The 22,634-nt window shown below is 43.0% G+C and overlaps 1 protein-coding gene across 1 annotated transcript in view; it reads right to left on the bottom strand.

Moving 5' to 3' along the window:
• Positions 1 to 796: 796 nt before the first annotated feature.
• Aatf (apoptosis antagonizing transcription factor) overlaps positions 797 to 22,634 on the bottom strand; it is a 105,582-nt gene continuing 83,744 nt past the window's right edge. Inside the window, exon 12 of the mRNA XM_041664873.1 lies at positions 797 to 1,228. Within this exon, the coding sequence (XP_041520807.1) occupies positions 1,165 to 1,228 (64 nt within the window). The 3' untranslated portion in view covers positions 797 to 1,164. The remainder of the gene's footprint in view (positions 1,229 to 22,634) is intronic.

The following is a 22,634-nucleotide window of genomic DNA, read 5'->3' as shown; positions in this document are numbered from 1 at the left end:
GACGCTCCTCCAAACCTGAAGAGGGGCTGGGAAGCAGAACACATGCTCAGAGCATGTGAAGTCCTGGGTTCCCAGCACTGCATGAGCACACAAACATGCACACGGACACACAAAACAGAACCACCATCTGCCCCAGCAGTCCCGGTTCAGTGTAAGCACCAAAGGAACGGAAGTCAGTGACGGTCAGACGAGCCAACAGTTACCGCAGTGCCATTCACAACAGTCGAGATGTGGGAACAACCCGACAACCTGAACGTCTGTTCAGGGATGAATGGACAAGAAATGGAGGTGTTGGGGCTGGAGAGATGGCTCAGCGGTTAAGAGCATTGCCTGCTCTTCCAAAGGTCCTGAGTTCAATTCCCAGCAACCACATGGTGGCTCACAACCATCTGTAATGAGGTCTGGTGCCCTCTTCTGGCCTGCAGGCATACACACAGACAGAATATTGTATACATAATAAATAAGTAAATAAAAAAAAAAAAAGAAATGGAGATGTTTGTTTTTTTTTTTTTTTTTTTTTCCCAAGACAGGGTTTCTGTGTAGCCCTGGCTCTTCTGGAACTAGCTTTGTAGACCAGGCTAGCCTCAAACCCACAGAGATCAGCCTGATTAAAGCATGCACCACCACCCAGCAGGAAATGGAGTTTTGTACAAGTAGACGATTTAAGCAGAAAACCACAAATCCTTCCAGCAGGTGTCATTGTCAATTTACTCTAAACTATCTCCTCTAGCTCAGTAACTCACACTGATGACCACAGATTTCTTTAAAAAGATTTATTTAAGTTTTAATTTCGTCTGTGTGGGAGTGAGTACACACCTGAGTGCTGGTGATTTACAGAGGCCACGTGATGGCACCGAATCCCCATCCCCTGGAACTGGAGTTAGAGGCTGTTCTGAGACACTGGGTGTAGGTGCTAGGAACTGAACTTGGGTCCTCTGCAAGAGCAGTAAGTGCTCTTAACCCCTGAGCCATGGCTCTAGCCCTGACAATATCTATGAATGTTAAAAGACTCAGAGGCTGAGCTTTCCTGGATGTAAGGTACACGCTCCCAGAAGAGCACGGTCCCAGGGATCCCCAGTGCTGCACCCTGAAGTCATCTGTCCTTGAAGCACCAGGTGGGTCCTGGGGTGGGGGTCGGGAGTTTGGAGTGAGAGGACAGTGAGTTCAATCCCCATGGTCCATGTCAGGAGGGTTGAGCTGGCCGAAAAGAGATCGATACAACTCGGTCCTAGGAAATAAAACAAACTGGTTAACATGCTGCTTAACTTTTCAAGGTTAAAAAGAAACCAAGAAGCTGGAAAACACCTTCATCTGTTTCTTCAATAGAAAACATAGCCGTATAATTAGGAACCACATCTCGGCGTGCTTATTCACAAATACAAGGGAGGAAGAAACGCAGAAGCAGCCAATCACACAGTGAAACATGTAAATAGCCCAGTGTGGCTGGACACCCTGTCTCCAGGGAATGAGTTTTCTGTAAGTTTGCCCTTTACAGACAGGCTCTTCAAGTAAGAAAACAAGATTGAATATTTTAATAGGATATATGAGACTGGCACGCACCGAGAGGATTCAATCAGACATGGGATGTAGGGGATATAATTTAGTTTTCATACATTTTCTAGGACTTGGCAGTACTTGAAAAACAATGAAAATGACCCGGCAACAAGATTCCAATTATGATCATATGTGCAGAGGTTCAGAACAGAACCAGGCTCTTCCCCTCCCCCACACCCCTTTCTCTAATCTCAGTCTAAGAAATAATTTAATTGTCTAATTTATTTTTAAAGTTGGATTTTAAAAATTAACATTATTGGACCGAGGAGGCAGCTCACTAAGTAAAATGCTTGCTGTATGTATAAGCCTGAGTTCAGACCTCCAGTGCCCATGTGAAGAACTACATGTAACCATGCACTCAGTGACCTCAGAGTTGGGGGTGGGAGGTGAGAGGGGAAACAGGAGGGTCATTGGGGCTTGTGGGTCAGCTAAGCTAGCTGGAAAAAGTGCACTCTAGGTTCAGCCAAGAGGAAGATGGCTGGCTCCTCCCTGTGACCTTTGTAGGGACCTGAATACATAACATGTATACAAGAATATAATACACACCATACACCAACAAAATAAAACTAGCTACCCATGTATGCTGGGACTTTCTTTAGGAGCCGACCACCTGTGTGCTGAGATGGCTTCTCTGGCCTATGGCTGGAAGAGCAATAAGCTCTAGGGATCCTCCTGTCTCTGCCTCCCCAGTACTGGGGTTGTAAGTGTGCACCACCCTTTCCTGGCCTTTTATGTGGGTGCTGAGATCAAACACAGGTCCTCATTTGTACAGCAACTGCTTTATCAACTGGGTCATCCCCATAACCCATTATAGTTTTGAGATAGGTAGGGTCTTACTACTTTTGACACCAGCTTCATATTCTGGATCCTACTGCCTCTGTCCTTCAAGTGCTGGGATTACAGGTATATACCAATGCCTAACTCTAAAGCTCAATTTGGACATTAAAAGTATGGTGATAAGGGGCTGGAGAGGTGGCTTGGAGGTTAAGAGAACTTGCTGCTCTTCAAAACACCAGTTTGTTTCCCCGTGCCCACGCCAGGCAGCTAACAGTTACCTGTAATTCCAGCTCCAGGCAACTTGATGCCCTCTTCAGACATGTACAAACTCACACACACGGAAGAATAAACCTTTAAAATAGAGTGAGTGACCACTACAACTTCTATTGCTGTTGTACGCAATGCACGTGGATCAGTGAGGGAAATGGCAGAGAATGTAGTTTGGGGTGTGGGAGTGAAGAAGCCTTGCTAGGGGAACCAGGTTCTGGGCATTTCCTCTGTGGATGGAGCAGAGTTACCCCACAGGAAGAGGCTCAAAGCTCCAACAGCCCAGACCCATGGGATATGAATCCCTGAGACCCAGTAAACAACCCTAGGGCCACATCTAACTGAGGCAAGGGTCCATATCTGCTTCTGTCCATAGGAACAGTGACTGCCTAGAATCAGAACAGCCACAGGACTCTTGATGAAACAGGAGTCTGCATCCCAGGGGAAAGTCACTCCAGACTGACACCTTCAGATCTGGCTCTCAACAGTCTGCCATCATATTAAGAAAATAGTTTCTGAAGGTGTTCCTGCTGCCTGAGAACTTCCAGCAGCCACCCTGATGCAACAAAAGCCATCTTTGCAAGTAGTCTTAATTTGTCCTGTCTAATAGGGTCCGGTCTGACTCTAACTTGTAGCCTGTCTCCTCTGCCACCAATGCTAAGATTACAGGATTGTGCCATGATGCTGGCTCAGCTTTTCAGCATTCATCCTGCTGTAGCTATAGAGTAAGAGATGGAACCCCAGCAGAAAGGACATCAAAGCAGAGGGAGGCAAGGAGGGAGGAAATGAAGGAGGAAGGGAGATGGAAAACCCTGAATGGCAGAAGTCAGATGTAGATCAGCTCTGTCCTGAAGGGGTCACTGTGCAGGCAGAGAAACTGTGGACAGAAAATGACAGAGGATCTTCAGTTTTATTACAGGCATTTTATAGTCACATGAATTTGCTGGAAGCCTCATCCTAAAGTGCCAACCAGCCCTGAACCCCAAACATTACTGTTGTTCCCCAGCTCTAGGCATCTGTCCAGTCCTACAAAGGAGGAAGACCTCACCCCAAATGCAAATGAACACCCACGTGCTGCCCTGCAGATCCCAGCAGCCCTGCCCAGCCTTCATTCCTTGCGCTGTGGCCTGACAATCTGCCAACACACACAAGCCTCTCTAGCCATTTCAACCAAAAAAACGAAACATGAAGGAGATAGCTGCTTGACAAAAAGGACAGCATGACTTCAAGGTGACTCCGGCTGAGGGGAGAAACAGGCACAGGGCTATTATTCTTTTATTCCCTCCCAGACTCACCCTGCCGGCTTATATTGAGAGCTATCATTGTCCCTAAGCAAATGATTCCACTTGCCTCTGCAATGGCAGCATAGTGCATTGGACAAAGACAGCAGTTACTGTCCACTGAGGGGTCACGTGTCAGGAGCAGGTTCATCAGGTTCTGCACAGTGAACCTGGTAAGCTTCTGTTTCAAGAACAGAATCCTGCTCCTCATCACACTGGGAGCAAAGCTAAGAATCTCTGATCTGAAACGCCGCCCTGCTTTATCTCTTGTATCCTTGCTCTCACTGGCCAGTGGCAATGTCCACTGTAGCCCAGGTATGAACGCTAGAATTACACAGGAGAACAGGCAACAGAGTAATTACTGGGATTTGGACCCAGGGTGGAAGGGTCGATGGCAGGGGCTCTTCCTTGAATTAAAATTTAACTCACCCTTTATTACAACCTACAAAAGCAAGTAATGAGCATGAGCATTTTTATTTCTTTTAAACTGTCATTTAGGCTGCAGAGGGGATAATTACCTATCTCTAGTGTAGTAAGGTTTTATAACCCTTAGTGAGGCATTTTCTAATTTAATATTTTTACTATATTACAATAAAACTTGTTTCTGGAAAAAAATGATCATGCAGTAGCAGCCATCTTCCATAAAGACAGAGTGTGTGCACGTGTGAACAAGGATGTGGTTTACTGTGTCTTCTGAAGGAAGGGAGAGTGGTGCGTCTGGCTTCAGCTGAGAAATGCAAGCAGCACTCTGGTGGGTGAAGATTTGCACATTCCTTAGTAAAATAAGTGTGTGTGCACAACACAGCCCTCAGCTTTATGTGTGCACTTCTCACAGAACTGCAATACAGATAATTGTCTTTCATGATGCTATTTGGGCAAACAGTGTATTAAACCTGCAAATGGCCTATGCAGGGCTTTTAATTTGCTAGGTCAGTAGCTTGCAGCATCCAGCTCTGAACTCTATCTGCTTTCTCGAAGACCATGCTCCTCCTACTGTGGCCTGAACTCCCCAAACTCCAAGACAACCCCAGTCCCTGCTGCTTTTGTGGGTACCACAAAGAAAGCAGCTGACCCATTGTTCCCCAGAAAAACCTGTCCACCCTTTAAAACTAGATCATGGTCTCCAAGTGAGTCACACGTCTTCCAAACGCACCCTGCAACACAGTAACCTGCCCTTCTGATTAAGGGTATAATTTGAACCAGGCCTGTGGTTTCAGCACTTGGGAGGCTGAGGCAAATTGATCTCAAGTTAAAAGCCAGCCTGGGCTATATACCAAGAACCTGCCTAAAATTGGAAGAGAAGAAAGGAGAAAAAAAGAGAAAGATAGCTTCAAACCTATATACATGTCTTTGATTAATCTGAAAATATTCATCTGTTGGCTCTCGGGGCCAGGCAACCCTAAATACCCACAGCATACTTAGAAAGCACCCGGACCACCTCTGCTTTCTGCTCTCTACCTCGCCTGCACACTACAAACCCCACACTAAGCACTACAGGGTGGCAGCCTGAACATGGCCTTCTACATACATTCGAGACGCAGGGACAGTGATAGCATACACAGGCAGGAGACTAACAATTCTAATTCCACCAGTGTCATGCTGAACAAGGTCCAGATCAAGATTAAAACCTTGCAAGAAGGCTCCAAGTAGACAAGGTGAAGGCTTCTTATATAGATAAGTCCACTGGTGCCTACAGTACCCTGACCAAAAGTGTCACTAACACCTTTTCCTATTTGTGTTTTGACAACAATTTACAAAAAAAGAGGGCAGGAATTGGATGGGATAATAGGTAGGTTTTATACACACACTAATAATAATAGTGAGCAATAGAGTGAATATTTGTGAGCTATTATTTATAGACAATTTACATTAGTAAAGACTCTTATAGAATGATACAAATTCAAATTATATTAGTTATATTTAATAAGTTCCTATTTCTGTTTACAATATTTGTAAGTATATATGCAAAGTTATTCTGTCATATTGTATGCATGCATATTTCTACCTCTGCTTGCGACATTTTATATATTGATACAATTTTAGGATATATCTATTATTTTGCACTATACATTTCTACCTCTGATCAAGATACTTATACACTGTTTACATTTTAAAGCCATTGTCCTCATTTGCTGCACAGTTGTTTAAAGATTGTTTAATATTCTAATATCAGGCCTTACTCTTTAACTTATATAGGTATTAAGAATTACAGGTCAATGGTCATCCATGCTTGCCATTCTTATAGTTAAGACTGATCAGGGTCTTTAGATAGGTAATATTCCACCACCTCAAAGAACTGTAGAATATGGCATTTAAATAACTGAGGGTTATTTAAACTGTTGAAACTGGCAGCACTGATCTATTCCCAAGAATATGTTGGGCACTGAAGACACTCCACTTGGAGCTTGTTTTCTTCTTGGCAAAACTGGCCTTTGGGCAAAGAACTGCCCATGCCTCTACCATTGACAAAATGCATGGTGACCGGACAGGACAAGCAGGATACAAGAAAAAAGACTGCCAAGACAGGGTGAGATGGTTTTGAAAATTTTCCTGCCTCTGAAAATGGGCTGTCAGTTACTTTAGGCCGTAGCCAAAGTTGGTTGCTTCAACACTGCAAGTGAGACTCTAGGTAGCCCAGGTAGCCAGTTGTCTCTGTCATTTATTGCACATTTTGGAAGTTGCTTGATTGTACTCAAGTAATGTTATTTTCTTTCTCAGGTCTTTGATGGAGTTGAAGACTAGATAATCGTAGTTACTTTCCTCTCATGTCTTAGTCAAGTCATTTCTAATACAAGACTTAGACTCCTTAGGATAGGATAATTATTGAAACATTTAGCATGTTTCTTGTTTGATATTGTTTATTCTAAATTTTATACTTGATATTTGTTCTTACTGTATATAGTTTTATATTGGGTTTGGGACTCTCTTATTTAAAGGGGGAGGTGCTGTGGGAACTCCTTCAGCCAATAGACTTTAAAAGATACCAGCCCACTTGGGTGTGGTCTCTTGTACTATAAATGCAGTGTAAAGCTTGCAGAGTCCTCTCTCTCTCTCTCTGGGCTGCTGGATATGGTTCCTGTTCCCAATCATGCAGAGGACTGTTGATCTGTGAGTCTACCCCTAAATAAAGAACCCTTTACTAAACTCAATTCTGAGCTAGTGTAGGACCACTTTATCACATTCATCTACATCCAACCGTTTATAATTAATGTAGATCTCTGTGTTTCTTTGGGATTGAACAGCTGTAGGACTGGGCAGGACAGAAACCTCTGCCAACAAATGGCGCCCAATGTAAACAAGTACATCCACATAAAACCTGAGAGAGCTTAGGAAGTAATTTTAGACACAAAACAACAGAGTTAAGCAGGGCTTCTTGGTAGCAGCATTTTCTCAGGTGGGCTCTGTTTGCTAGAGGCAAGAATGTCTCACAAAAGAGAGGCTTCCTGACTAATTTTTAGTTGCAAAAACCTTGCGGCTCTTTTAAAAGGTCCTGCCACCAAACACTTAAATGATGTTTCTGAACACCTGACAGCATGCTTCTTGGTGGTGACAGGAATCTTAAAACTCCATAGAGTTGTGGCAATAAACATGGTTCCTGCCAGTATCTCTGCCATGAAGCTAGACTCTCAGAAAGCTGGAATGTGTGGATCCAACTGTCAAAGCCATGGTTTTAATCCTAGCCATATCGCTTAGCAAATTAAAAACTCGTGTGGTCAGGAAAAGAGAAATATACAGTAAAGACAGATTCAGAACAACAACAACAAAAAACAACACACACAAAAACAAACAGAAAACCAAACCTCCAAATGGTTTACAGTATGTACCAAGCATGTGGCTTACACAGACAAAAATTATGGGTTAATTTAAGATGAAAGAGTTAGTTAATAAGAAGCCTGAACTATGAGGCCAACCAGTTTATAGTTAATGTAGGCCTCTGCATGTTTCTTTGGGACTGAACGGTTGTGGGACTGGGTAGAACAGAAACTTCTATCAACAAACCTAAACTTCACTAACTATTGTGCAAGATTACAAAGACAAAACAGGTGGCTGGAGAAAAGCCTCAGCTTTTAAGAGTGCATCCTTGCAGAAGATCCAATTTTGGTTCCTAGCACCCACTTTGGGTGGCTCACAACTGCCTATCAATCCAGTATTTAGGGGATCTGATATGTTCTTCTGGCCTCTGCATGCACCTGCACTAATATGCAGATTCACATAGATACATACACATTTTTTTAAAATCTAAAAACAAAAACAAACCCACAAAACAAAACAAAAAAATCAAATAACAATAAAAACCCAAAAGAAAAATATAGCAAAAAAGACAAAGAACAACAGACATCAGATTAGATAGGTGGCCATTTTCAAACACCCGCCCAGACAACACTAACCCACTGGCCCTCACCCCCAGAGCCAGGACAGAAGCAAGGTGGATGGCTGTGCCCTACAGCATGCTGCTCAGCTTCAGACCCTCAGCTCTTTCCATTGCTGCTGGAAATCTTCCTGGCAGACTGTCTGAATTCCGGAAGCCTTCAATTTGCCTTTCTAGGTAAGGCCCTCAGACCCTCTGTGCCAATCCTAGCACTGCATCAACTGTAGCGTTGCTGGTGGAGTCCAGACAGGTCTGTGGGCACAGAGGCGTCTATCAGCACATGTCTTTGAGTGTGCGCATGTGCTAGGAGCATATCCAGGGCCTTCCACGTCTCAGACACGTACCGTAACACCGAGCTAGATCCTGGCTAGCCTCCTACATTTTGAACACATACATCCCCTGCCTTCAGAATTCTACTCTCTTCAACCAGTAGGCTCAGGCATTCTAAATACCTACTGGAAGGTGCCTTTCAATTATCACTTGGCAAGTGCCAATAGCACCTAAATAAAGAACCCTCTTCCAGTAAGATGCCTGCATTCTAACTGCTGGAAAGAGTGTGCTAGAGGCCATGGCTGTGCATTGTTTCTTTTTCTTTCTAAGGAGATAAATAAGACCAAGGAGTAACTGCTCACTGTCTTAAATATCCAAGCAGGAAAAGTGAGCATAGCAGTAGCCTACAGCACAGTAATAATGGTGTACAAGGCTGCAACCTGCTGTCATAGGTGGTTCCCACCTTGGCTTGAGTAAACTGCAGCTTCTTGATCAGTAAGACTATGGCATCTGCCATAAAATGCTGTCTCTGGAGCACAAAGCAGTGTCTCTGTCACACATGTATGAGGAGCGACTGGCTGCCTTGACACCTCACAGTTGGCTGCCAATAACACAATGAAATCATGGGGCAGAAAGCCTATGATTCCTGTGTATAGCTAAGGAGGTCAATGTAGGCTCCCTTTATTCTCCTACCACCACCAAAAGTGGCTGACACATATCCCAACCCAAACCAGGAATGAAGCCACATCCACTCATCCTCCCATCACAAGCATGCACGTACGTACACACACACACACACTCCATACAAAGGGAGTAGTAGAAAAAGAAAAGTAGCAACTTCGCATAGAAGACCTACTTCTTTGTCTTTTTCTAAAAAAAAAAAAAAAGTCTTCCTGGGAACTATTTGATATGAATGAGTCTAGCAAAATAGTAAAATAGTAAATGACCCAGAGAATCTCTCCAGTGTCATTCATCACCAGAGTCTGGGTGCAAAGTAATCTCAATCTGTCCCCGTTTTCCAGATAGCAAATTGCAGATGTACCAATCCACCACAAGGTGGCAGTACACAACTCATTTCAAAGGGGACTAGGAGGCAGCTTGGAGCCCATAAATTACCCAGGCTGCCTGCTCTCATCACTATCTTCCCAGAGCTTGAAGGAGACCTGAGAAGGGCTATTCCAATGCACTCTTTCGGTCAGGTCAGAACTAGGTCTTTCAAACCCCTGCAGATGCTTTTAGTTCTACAGCTCTAAATTACAGTTGGTGACATGTGGCTCTGGCCTGTCTCCTAAAGATCAGACAGACTCAAGATTTATAAATGTTTAAAGAAGCAGGTCCAGGCCCCAAACAAAGGACCTGAAAAGATGGGGAGACTGAAGGAGAAAGAGGGGCAACAGTGGGAACTGGTGAAGGCTTTCTCCTCAGTGTTGGTTATAAATTCACCACACATTAACAAAGATGGGAAATACTGCAAACTCCTACCAGTTCTCCCAGCACCGTCAAGTCTTTCACACTCTTTTAGAGAAAAATAACTTACCTTATTGAGCTTGTTGGGGGTGGGAGTTTAGACAAAAGGAGCCCTGCTCCTGTGCATCAATATTCTACATTCCTGGGATGATTTCTACGTTCACAGTGACTGTTTTATAACAGATTTGATGTGAGAGAAGACAAATGGCCTCACAAAGGAAAGACGACAAATCACCTTACTGCTTTTTTTTTTAAAAAAAACAAAACAAAACAAAACAGGTTTTCTCTTATTTTTATTTATTTTAATTCTGAAGCTGGGCACAGGGCACTCTGCCTTACCGGAGATGTTTAATATTAACATCAGGCCACCACGATGCTAGCAATAGAGTTGGCCACTGTTTTGTTTACAGTTTCAAGACTGCTGGCTTCAGGAAGATGAAGCTCTCTTTTCAAAGAGCAGTCCCTCCAATGGCTCCTGTTAAAAGCCATGGGATGGTTCGCTGCTTAGATGTGAATCACTTGCTTAGCGGCAGAGAAGGTAAAGCTGGTGTCTAGGCACACTGGCGTTCACACCAGGGCTGTGGCCTAAGGAACACAAGGGCCTGGGGCTGCATAGGATTCAGTTATCACTCCACAGAACCTCAGCTTCTAAGGAGTGGGAACTGTAAAAAACCAGGCAGGGAGTTCATGTCAGCAGAGACTGGGCCAGGTGCACGCACCGCTCTTCCCTTTGGCAGGGCCAGCATGCTGGCCTGTTATCATGAAGCCAAGGACCACTTGGTCAGGCTCCATGAGCTCCTTGTTCTGCCTTTCAGTTCCTCTTCTACCCTCCTTCCTCTTGCATCTGGACAACTTACTTGCTCCCTATCTCATGTCTCTTCTGTGTGACGGACTCACAGTCTCTCCAGAGCTGCTCACCTGCATAGAATCCCCCTTGCCCTGCAAAGCCATTCTGTCACTTGAACCCATCATTCTGTTTATAGTAGCAAAAATTGTTATTCATCCTAAACTGTTGATTGGCATAAGCTGTAACTGAATTCCAGATATCAATGCTGTCTTTTAAAATGATAATAAGACTCTAACTTCAGATAGGGCCATCACTGTAAAGTCCAAGCTGGCCTTGAATTTATAGTGATCTTCCTGCCTCAGCCTCTAAAGTATGGAGATTATGAGCTGACATGCCCAGCTTTATGATTAGCTGTATGATAATTGAAAAGATAAAAATTACTGCCTCCATCTTTTTATTTCCTAACAGTATCCTTCAAAGAACTTCTCCATAAACTAGGAAAGAGTTCTGAACAGAGTCTGTGCTAGGTATACCTCCTGTCACTACACTCCCTAAGAACCCTCAGGCACTACAGCACTGCACTGGTCCATTCCAGCTGGACCAACTAGCTCCCGCAGTCATTGTGATGGCCTTAGCCAGTGTTATGGTTGGCTTTAGAGAGCTTGACTGCTAAGTGCAGAATGAGGAGTTTTCATGCCTTTTCCTGGAAGCTGGTGTATCCTGCTGGCTTAGATAGCCATGCCTCCCCCTGCAGGATTGAGCTGCGGGAGAGGTGGAGGGCTGCCATGTGTGTGTATGAGAAAATGTGTATTGATTTCTTCTTTCTTATAAAGGAGCACAAAGCATTGAAGAACAATTGCTCGTCTTTGCAGCATTTCACACTCCACACAAAGGCCCAGCCCCCACTGCCCCAAGGAGGAGAAAGGAGATTTGTCCAGGACAACACCACAGCCCCATTTTGACCCCACCTAGCCAGCCTCTGCTCAAGTCATTTTCCTCTTTGGCTGGTTTTCCTCATCTGTTTTGAAGAAGAAAAAGCCTTCAGCCTTATTTACCTTTTAAGTAGAAGTGCCCAGAGAGTAAATGAGTTAATGCTTATAAAGTGCACTGCTTCCCAGGGGGAGCCGTGGATAAATACAAGGTGTGGCTGCTCCTCCAAGGCCTCATCCCAGGAGTGTAATGACCCCACCCTGGACACAGATGCCCCCTTTTTAGGCTTTCTTTTCATAACAAAATCAAATAATAAAAGAAGTAACCAGGTTTATGATCCCTTACTGATGTACAAACAGAATCTGTTCTACTACTATTTTCTTCTTAAATGGGACAATTCTAAAAGCAGCCTATAGCTTCCACTAGTCACCCAGAGTCCTGTTGGAGCTCACCATGTTTTTACAATAACCAGTAATTTGTAGGAGGTCACCAGAAATCCAACCTGGTATAAAAATCATCATGATGGTCAAGAGAAAAACCAAAAGTAGAATACAAAATTCAAGAACTGATGGAAAACGTGTGTTTTTAGAGGATTTTTCTCCTAGGATAATCCAAGTAAAAATGACCTCAAACACACTCTAAACAAGGGCTGGGTGTCAGAGATCCCTAATATTTGACTCCTCATCTCAAGAGATTTTTCCAACATGGCTGTAAACCATGAATAATGTAACCAGGTGGTGGCCAGCAGTGCAGTGCTCAAGAATGAAGACATAATTACAAGGTGACATGGTGGTGATGAATCTGAAATACTTGTAGATGATGCAGGAGGACAGCACCCTGAAGGAGTCAGACAGTTTGGAGAGGCATCTGCAATGGAGTCCATCTTACAGTGCTATTCTCAAAATGATCTTACGGGTCCTTGTGCACAGAACTGTAAGAGCAGCCTTCACAGGCACTCTGGGAAGGAAGCCTGTACTACTTCTGAGCTGGTGCAGAAATGGAAATGTTGCTGCGCCTAGGCAAAGCAACAAGGGTACATGCAGATGTGTGGAAACACAAACTTTATTTATTTAAATATTATTCATAAAGAATGCATTTAAAATAGTCTTCTCTACTAACAAACATGAAAAAAAGGGCATTTCATTCTTTGAAGAAAAAAAAAAGATGACCGGGAAGGGTTAAGTGTTTTCACTTTATAAAGAAAGACACTAAGACACACAGAGAAGGTATTTTGGGCCATACCGCACATGAGCACTATAGTGGACATACTCACCTCCAGTCAGTCCTCTGGCTTTGAGTGCTGACAGTGACTTAGAAGGCCTTAAATAAATTGTCTTGAAAACAATACCTGTGCTACAAAAATGTTTTTAAATAGGCAGAATACAGTTAGGGTTAAAAGATACTCTTCTGGGCTAATATCTTGACAACAGCCACTCTCTTGTACTTATGACTTAATGTTCTTAGCAAGAAAAACCCTCTAGTAAGTGTTTTCGTAAACTACAATAAATATCATAAGAGAGGAGCCAACAAGACAGGGAAGGGTTCAGACAGAAAGAGTCACCCCCTCAGAAGGAATGAGGAAAGGCAAGTGCCTGGATCTCAGATGACTGGACATTTCCACAGGGAAGGGCAGTGAGTGCATAGTGTGAGTGTGTTCTGGGATATAGCCCAGATTGGATGACTGTGTGGAATAATCTTTTTGTACACTGAAGATTTATCACTCAGACTGGTTTAATGAAAAGCTCAATAGCCAATCATCTAGGTAGGGTTTTCAGGACAGAGAGAATGTTGAGAAGAAGGCAGAGTTGCCAACCAAACGGAGAATAAGTAAAACATGCTAGAGGAGAGGTAACATTCATGAGGAACATGGCAGTACACAGATTAATAGACATGGGTTAATTTAAGTTATAAGAGTTAGTTAGAAACAAGCCTAAGTTATCAGCCTAGCTTTCATAATAATAATAAGTCTTGGTGTGGTTATTTGGGAACTGCCTGTGAGACAGAGAAAGACTCACAAAAGGATGGTATAAAAGCACGTTATTTTAACACGTGACAAGGACACAGGAATGGAGACGAGGCAGACTAAATAAGTTCATTCTACAGGTAAAGAAAAGCATACTCCTTCCAGGGAATCAAGGAAGGTGAAGGTGGAGCACATGGAGAGCTGATGCAATCACTGTGACAGTCACATGGTCACAAGATGGACACCTGAACTCAAAAAAGTCAGGGAGCCAAGAACTGGAGAGAGCACAGCACAACATTCTGTATTAAACAAAACTCGAGTACAGGAACAGAAGTCAGAGAGAACTAGAGGACGTGGGGACAGCTCCTGGTATGGAGGGAGGACTGCCAAGCACAAACACAGTACGGACATTTATAGATATGTAAAAGTAGCTGTAATGCCCCACAACAAAAAAGGTCTTGTAATGAATTTTGTTACTGTGTGTTTAAAAAAAAAACAAAAAACAAGTGCACCAAAATGCTTACAATACAAAGCAACTGAAATAAAAATATAGAGACATGTATGTACTTGTCTGAATAAAATACACATACAATAATTCTTTGTAAAAGATAAAAGCAGGGTTGCTAAGATGGTTCAGCTGGTAAAGGCCAGGCTCCAGACATGGTTCCTGGAATCCACATGATGGAATGAAAGAACCAATTCCCTCAAGTTGTTTCCTGACCTCCATATGTGCCAGAGCAGGTACATGAATACACACAAAACAAACAAACACACATTAAAAAAAAGTGCAGGGTGCTAGAAGAACTTTGTGCTTTCCATATTTTCCAAATTTTCTTCCAAACACATGTATTATTTTCACTATAGAAGAAAAGGTACTCCAAGGATGAGGTGACAGGTCTGGAATAGTGGAACTAGGTCTATGGGAGCAAATGGACACGATACTCAGGACTGGATGTAGGGCAAAGCTTATCACAAAGTCTAGGCCTTCTGCGCCAGACAGAATAACCACAGGGCAGGCTTGGGGAATTCGTGATTTGTACCAAAATGTAAACAGCCTGCAAGCAAAGCTTTCCTTATATAAATAATGTCCCTTTACAAAAGAATTTACTCTAGGCAAGTTAAAATTTTGTCTTTGGTTGAGAGACAAACTCCGCAGCAGCAGCAGAGGTTAGCAGGCTGTACTCTGTGACACTCTAGTTCACAACTTGCTTTTAACTTAAGCAAGTTATTTAATTACTCCATGTCTTAATGTTTTAATCACAAAACATAGACCATGTCGGCCATTTCGCTGCTGCCTTCTGATAAGGGCTGAATGGAACGTGGAAGGAGGGCAGGTTTGGGATTCGAGGTATGACACAGTAGTGCTCAGGGAGTAACACGCCCCTCACTGTCTTTCACAGTCATTCACTGCTGATCAGAACTGGGTAGTCAACTCAGGGTAGAAAAAACAGAGCAACTAAGGCATTACGAAGAAACAAAAATGGTCTACACACCTTAGCAATCTGATGTCAGCTGGGATCACTGTAGGAAACATTAATAATATGTGTGAAATGGCCAATCAAGAGAAAGGTGGAAAGCTGAGCTACATACTTGGAAGCCACTTTGGCTATGGTTAAAGCAGTATCTGTAAGATGCTACATTTAGAATCTCATAATAAATTTAAAACAAATCCTTAAGAAAAACATCTAGAACCACTTTAAAGAATATGCAATACCCTTAGAAGGGAAAAGAATTTCAAATCACGAGGAAATGCTGAAAGTGTGGCTACAGAAATGAACACTGCAGCACAAAGCCCCACGCTGAAGGGCTTATCTGCTTGTGTCCACAGTGTGATTAAGAAGATGCGCTTTTATCACTCTCTATCCTGCTTGGAACCAAACTTCAATCTGACAGCTCAAATTCTCTAGAGTGAGAGGCCGAACAGCAGCAAACCGGAGAAGCAAAGACACAACAGTACTATTTTCTTTTCAGGACAGTTTTGAGAGTCTGGACCAAGTCTCAGGCTTGAATTTGAGAGTGTTCCTTTTGTCCTTTTTGCTGTTACTGGAGGAAAGGCTGGATCTCCTGTCTGTACTGAGTGCCATCTTTAATGATGATATATGGGGGTCCTTTCCCTTCAGCACTGCTGGGGGAGGTCAGGCACGTGCCAACACCCGCCTGAGTATCAACAAGTGAATTATAAACTATGTCAATCCAGTTAATGCAAAGCCGTAATCCTCTTTAACAGAGATCAAATCACTACCGTGAGTTATGTTTGCTCTGCAATCTGATAAGGAAGAGAGGGAGCAGCTAATAAAAGAGTAATGGGCGCCTTTAATGACACTGGTAAAAGGTAATACCAGTTAGAGTGGGGCTCTTGTTCTGCTGATTAGATCAATGTTGCATATCTGCCCAGACTTGCTTCACCTGTCAGAATAACCTGTGTCTTCTTAGGAGATAAGCAGCCTCAGAGAAAACATCTGTATTTTAACCATTCTTGCCTGAAGTTCTTACCCAACAGATGTTTCCTGGGATCATGAGCAGATGAGCTCTCAATGTCATGCAAGCTACAGCACAAGAGCTCATCAAGGCCAATGCCTGCTTCTATGCAATAAAAACAGCACAATAGGCAGGGGAGCTTTAAGAAAGCAGGGGTTATGGGCTGGGGACAGGACAGGAGAGTGGTGAACATGCCTGCATGTAGATTGCAGATCCATACACAAAAATGGCAAGCCAAAGACAAAATGCCTGTAGGAATTCTATGATATCAAGGCACCTCAGGAGCAACATGGCTGTGATGTTGACAAAGTACTTTACAAGATGGGCTTACATTTGTACATTTCTTTTGTTTTTTTTAAATATTTATTTATTTATTATGAATATAAATTCTGTTTGTGTGTATGCTAGCAGACGAGGAGAGGGCACCAGGCCCCATTACAGATGGTTGTGAGCCACCATGTGGTTGCTGGGAATTGAACTCAGGACCATTGGAAGAGCAAGCAATGCTCTTAACCTCTGAGCCATCTCTCCAGCCCCCTATTTGTACATTTCTTAAACTTGGATGTAAAACAATAATGTGTTCAGTACACAATACTTACCATTAAAGGGTCCTTCTCCTTGTGATGTTTTATTAAGGGAGAGAGGATAAGGCTGCTGTTTATTACTAAGAGAATTTGGTGTTTTTGTTTGTTTTGTTGCAAAGGAACCAAACAATTCTAAATGCTAATGTTGCCATTATGTTTATAATAAGAGTTACAAGAAATAAGCTACCCAGAAAAATGCCATAACCTGCATTTAAAAGGGCCAGTGCCAAGCCAGGCGGTGGTGGCGCACGCCTTAATCCCAGCACTCGGGAGGCAGAGGCAGGCGGATCTCTGTGAGTTCGAGACCAGCCTGGTCTACAAGAGCTAGTTCCAGGACAGGCTCCAAAACCACAGAGAAACCCTGTCTCGAAAAAACAACAACAACAACCAAAACAACAACAACAACAAAAAAAGGCCAGTGCCAGAATCAATCTGGTGGGGGAACCCTCTCAGAAGTGGTAGCAAACGCAGCCACATCACTTTTCTCTGGTCTGTACCCAGCTGATTGTCACTGCTTAGACGCCCTGTCCCTGCCAAGAGCAGAAGCCAGTGTCAGTGCGGTTTAACCACAGACACCTTCTCAGCAAGTCTTAGGGTCTTGGCAAGGGCACGTGTTTGACATCTACCTGCACCACCCGTGACAAAACCTCACATCTTCAAAGTCAGTCTCCAAGTGCCTAGCATAGACAGCAAAAGGCAGCTAATCTCCCCATCTCCCAGTGCTTTGCCATCAGCAGAGCAGAGAAAGGTCATGAAGTTTACTGACCACAGTAAACTCTGGGGTCAGTACTCACACCAGGTAAGGGGAGCTCGGCTTCTCAAAATCCTTAACTATCTTAAAAAGACCTCTGTCCATAAGCCAGAGGGAAAGTGAGAACCTGTGCAGAGTGGCAGTTCATGCCTGTTCTCCAGAGTCCATTGCTAGCGGTCTCTAAAGACCCACAGGACATTCTGCCTTGGACAGGTAAACCAGTGTTGCTCAGTGCAGAGTGTGGTGAAGCTGGGCTTGTTTTAAGGCTCATGGTAACCCTTGTGCCAACACATTAAAATTCTTTCAATTCTGAAAATGTGTGCCAGACACATGTGCCGTCTCCCTCAGAATTGGAGTGCATCCCTACTGGACATAGGACACATCAGGATCACACAAGATTCTCACTAACGAAAGTGCCCGAGGGAAGAGATGACACAAGAGCTCAGCTGGGCCACTTTGCATTTAAAAAGGCTTTTTTTTTTTAACAGATCACTTAAGACAAAAATTCCTAGTGTGAGGAAAGAATTTTTATCAGCAAGAATTAACTAACTAGAGAATACTCCACAGGGGACAAGGTGGGGATGCCACACTGCCCTTCCACAGACCACAAGGATATTTAACTTCCTGTGTTACAGAGGTCCTCTTTCTCTTAATGAGTGCATTCCCATTTCAGTCCAATCCATCCAATCGGAATGTACTGAGCTCAAACTGGACAGGGATATGGGAGAGTCAAGGATGAGCACTCAAGAGCCCCTAGACCCACTGGGTATAAATCCAATTCAGGCTTATTTGCAAACAATAGCCTGGAGCCAAGGAACACCTGCAGAGATGAAGGCAACCCCCAGACCTGGATCAACTCAGAACTGTGGGGGAGCTGCTTCTGGGAAGAAAACTTCAAGAGTGCAGGGAGTGCTGTGTTGCCTACCTACATGATACCACAGTTGGGGAAGGGAGCATGAAAAGAAGTAGCTAGGTGCCACAGTCAGCTTAGGGTATGAACCACCGGGGGAGAGGCCATCTTTCACTTTACATACTCCAACAGAGGAATATCAGAACCTTCCCGCTGCCTCCATGGTTCATATATGTAATTCCAGAAACTGAAAATAGCTTTCTGTTGATGTTGATACAAAGCAATACAAACTTATTGTAGAAAGTTCAAATACTACAGACACACAATAGAGTAAGAGTATCATTTACTTACCCTCTCCTCAGCCCCCAGCAATAAACATCAAAGGCTTCTCACTTCTTAATAAGAGACAGCATGAGTTCTCTCATAGAGTAGGTTAGGGGTAGCCTGGAGGCAGGAGAACCACAGCACTGCTTGTCTCTTGACTCCTTGTCATCCAGTCCCTTCCCCACTGGTAATTACTGAGGATACACACTCTAATACAGACACAGGAGGATACCATATGCCTGCTTAGTGTTTTTTAACTTTTACATTTTAATTTATTCATTTTGTTTTATGTGTGTTTTGCCTGTATGTATGTACACTGGTGAAAGTTCACATTGCTTGCCTGGAGTGTGGAGTTCAGAAGGGGCACTGGATACTATGGAAATGGAGTGCTGCTTTATAAATGTTGGGTACCATCCATATGAAAATCTTAAACTTGTGCTTTGTTCTGTTTTTGCAGCGCTGTGAACTGACCTTCAGGGAAGCTGGGCAAGGGCTGTTCCATTAAGATGCATGCTAGCCCCTAAAATCTGAAATTTTGAGTACCAACATGCTGCTCAAATAGCTGAAAAGTGTGGCACCTGTTTTATTTCAGATTTTCTTATTCTGGAGGCAATTGGTGAAGTCTATGCAAATATTCCCAAACCTGGGAAACTCCTAAATCTTCTGTTCTGATCATCTGAACAATGGAGACTCAACTTGTTTATCTTGTTAACTCAGAAATAGAATTATAATATAAGTGTTTTTTTTTTTTTTTTGGTTTTTCGAGACAGGGTTTCTCTGTAGCTTTTGGTGCCTGTCCCGGAACTAGCTCTTGTAGACCACCAGGCTGGCCTCAAACTCCCAGAGATCCACCTGCCTCTGCCTCCCGAGAGCTGGGATTAAAGGTGTGCGCCACCACCGCCCGGCTATGATAAGTGTTTTGCAGGCTACCTTTTCTACTGAGTGTTATACAAAACTACTTCTTTCTCAATAATTGCTTATAATTTCATAAAAAGTTTTATTCAACCAGTTCCCCACAGAACTGGTTATTTGAATTATTTATTTTTCAACATTATAAACAATATTGCAAAACAGATCCTAGAAAAGCTCCTTACACACACACACACACACACACACACACACACACACACACACGGCGACAGTACATGAAAGTTCACTCCCCACACCATCACTGCAGATTACTAGTCCTTTTAATGTTTTTCAGCAAAAGAGAAAAAAACAGTATCTCATTATCTTAATTTGCATTTCTTTACATTTTTACTGTATAATTTTCCAGCCTTCATGCTGACACATGCTCCCTACAACTGCTGCAATATGAGGAAGCTGCAGATACTCTACTTACAGCAGAGCACTGCCTAACTTGTTCTAGTTTGTCATTTCCCTACGAACTTTGGTTCTGATGTCTTTCACAGTGAGACCTATGTGGTATCTGGTCCCTGCATTATGCTTATAAAGTCCTTCTCTAACTCAAAATCAGAAGAAAAACAATCAAATATTCTCATTGTTTAAATTTCTGTTCTCGCATATCCATTGCAAGAATGATTTATCTGTAAGTTAGCAAACCCCAAACTGTTCACTTGAGGAAGGCAGTCTGAGGAGACAGTGACATTCAAACAACCGTGAACATTTTCCATCATGACATAAAAATGAAACACAAAGCAGAATACTACTGGATGAATACCACAATACAGTGGTCCCTTAAAACACATGGCAGACTGGCTTCAGGACACCTCCCTTCCCCTAAGACACTAGAACCCACCACTGCAATGACAACTATCTCCCTTTGCATTCATGGGGAACATACCATACCAACATCTGCAGAGGCTTTAGTTTTATATAAAACAGTATAGCACTTGCGTAAACTTCTGCCAACTACTAGATAAGCATCGCGACTTACTATTGAATTCAGTATGTATTATATGAGCTATGTAATCATCGTTTACTGTAATGTTTAGTATAATGCCATGGAAAGGCATGTTCTATACATACATAACTTACTGTGGGACAATGGTCTTGTACCCTGAAAGGATTTGTCACTTGTATTGGTTTAATAAAATGCTGATTGGCCAGTAGTCAGGCAAGAAGTATAGGCGGGGAGACCAGAATATGAGAATTCTGGGAAGAGAAAAGGTTCAGTCTGCAGTTGTCACCCAGATGCTGAGGAAGCAAGATGAGAATGCCTCACTGATAAAAGGTACCAAGCCATATGGCTAACACAGACAAGAATTATGAGTTAATTTAAGATGTAAGAGTTAGCTAAAAATAGGCATAAGCTATTAAACAAGCAGTGTTGTAATTAATATAGTTTCTGTGAGATTACTTTGGGTCTGAGCAGCCGGGAAATGAACAAGCAGCCTCAGTCAACAATAACTGCCCTCCCTCTCTCACCGCTCCCTTCCATCCCATTTTAGTGGATCTGGGATCATATCCACAACCTTAGGCACACTAGGCAAGTGTCCTACAGCTAAGCTATATCTCCAAGCCCATATATAATTTTTCTTTCTTTAAATATTTTATTATGTATGTGCATGTATGTGTATGTGTGAGCACAAAACTCATGACTGTGAGTGCAGGCACATGTATGCCGTGGTATCTACGTGGAGGTCAGGACAACCTTGGGTGTCAGTCTTTGTCTTCCACCTTGTTTTATTTTTATTTTTTATACTTATTTACTGTATTATATGTGGGTATATCTGTGAGGAGGTCAGAGGAAGACTTTTGGAAGTCAATTCTTTCCCTCTACCATGTGGGTTCCAGGAATCGAACTCATATCTATCTTGTTGGCAAGAGCCTTTATCCAATAAGCCATCTTGCTAGCCCTGTCTACCTTATACTAGACAAGGTCTCTTGTTCACTGCTGTGTACTCCAGGCTAGCTGGCCCATTAAATTGTAGGGATGCTCTTGCACCTATTTCCCATCTCACTGTAAGTGAACTGGACTACAGATGCACACTATTGCACCAGAATTTACTTGGGTTCTGGGGATTCCAACGGAAGTCCTCATGCTTTATCTCCCAGGACCTAAATTTTTTCAGTAGAATCTAGATACAAAATCTATGGTTACAGTGTCCTGACTGTACCACATTACTTTCAATTTAGTTTTCCTACTGAAGAAAAACAAAACAAGGGCCAATCATGGTGGCATACATACACCTGCAATCCAAGCATTCAAGAAGCTGATGGACGAAGTTTATGAGTTCAAGTCCAGCATGGGATGCACAGCAAGACACTCTCAAATGAACAAAAACAAAACTCACAAAAGAGGTCATGCTACTGCTCTCTCCTTTTTTACTTAAGGTAAACTAATGACTACCAGTCCCAGAAGCTTTGATTCTAGAAGGAGAAATGCTAATCTTCAGTTACAGTACTCATAGTTCATTTAGAGGCCAAAGCCAGAGCAGATGACGAACACTTCACCCTCAGGAAACACAATATGAATGAGTGCCCTGTGAGAAAACACATGCTCAGTGCAGGGTGCGGTGGTGAACACCTTTGATCCCAGCACTCAGGAGGTAAAAGCAGGCAGATCTGAGTTCGAGACCAGTCTGGTCTACATAGTGAGCACAATAGCCTTTCCAGGACAGGCTGGGCTACAAACAGACCCTGTTTCAAAACTAACAAAACAACAGCAAAACACAAATGTTCAGTTCTAAAGTCACAAGACCACTGTCAACTTCTTTATCATGGAGCTAATCGACAAAAGAAAGATGCTGGTAACTATTATACAACAACAACAACAATCCTTTAACTACAGAGTGTTATAGGTCTGCTGACCAAATGATGCAAACCTAACCCCTTCTTTACTGTTCTATCTGAGGTGGCAATGCATCACAGACCTGGTCAAAGGAATTAAAAAAAGGGGGGGGGGCTGCTGCAAGGAATTCTGGGAAAGCTTTTACGCAAAACAAGAGCCCACAGATATGGCCGGCACCATTCTTTCCTCCTCTTCCTGTCTCAAGTAGATGTTTGGTGACTAAAGCTGG

The sequence above is a fragment of the Microtus oregoni genome, unplaced genomic scaffold, assembly GCF_018167655.1.
Source record: "Microtus oregoni isolate MIOR12 unplaced genomic scaffold, Mior012 000015F_ref0000493, whole genome shotgun sequence".
NCBI lineage: Eukaryota > Metazoa > Chordata > Mammalia > Rodentia > Cricetidae > Microtus > Microtus oregoni.
The sequence above is the reverse complement of the archived record's forward strand: the minus strand, read 5'-3'. Positions and strand labels throughout refer to the sequence as shown.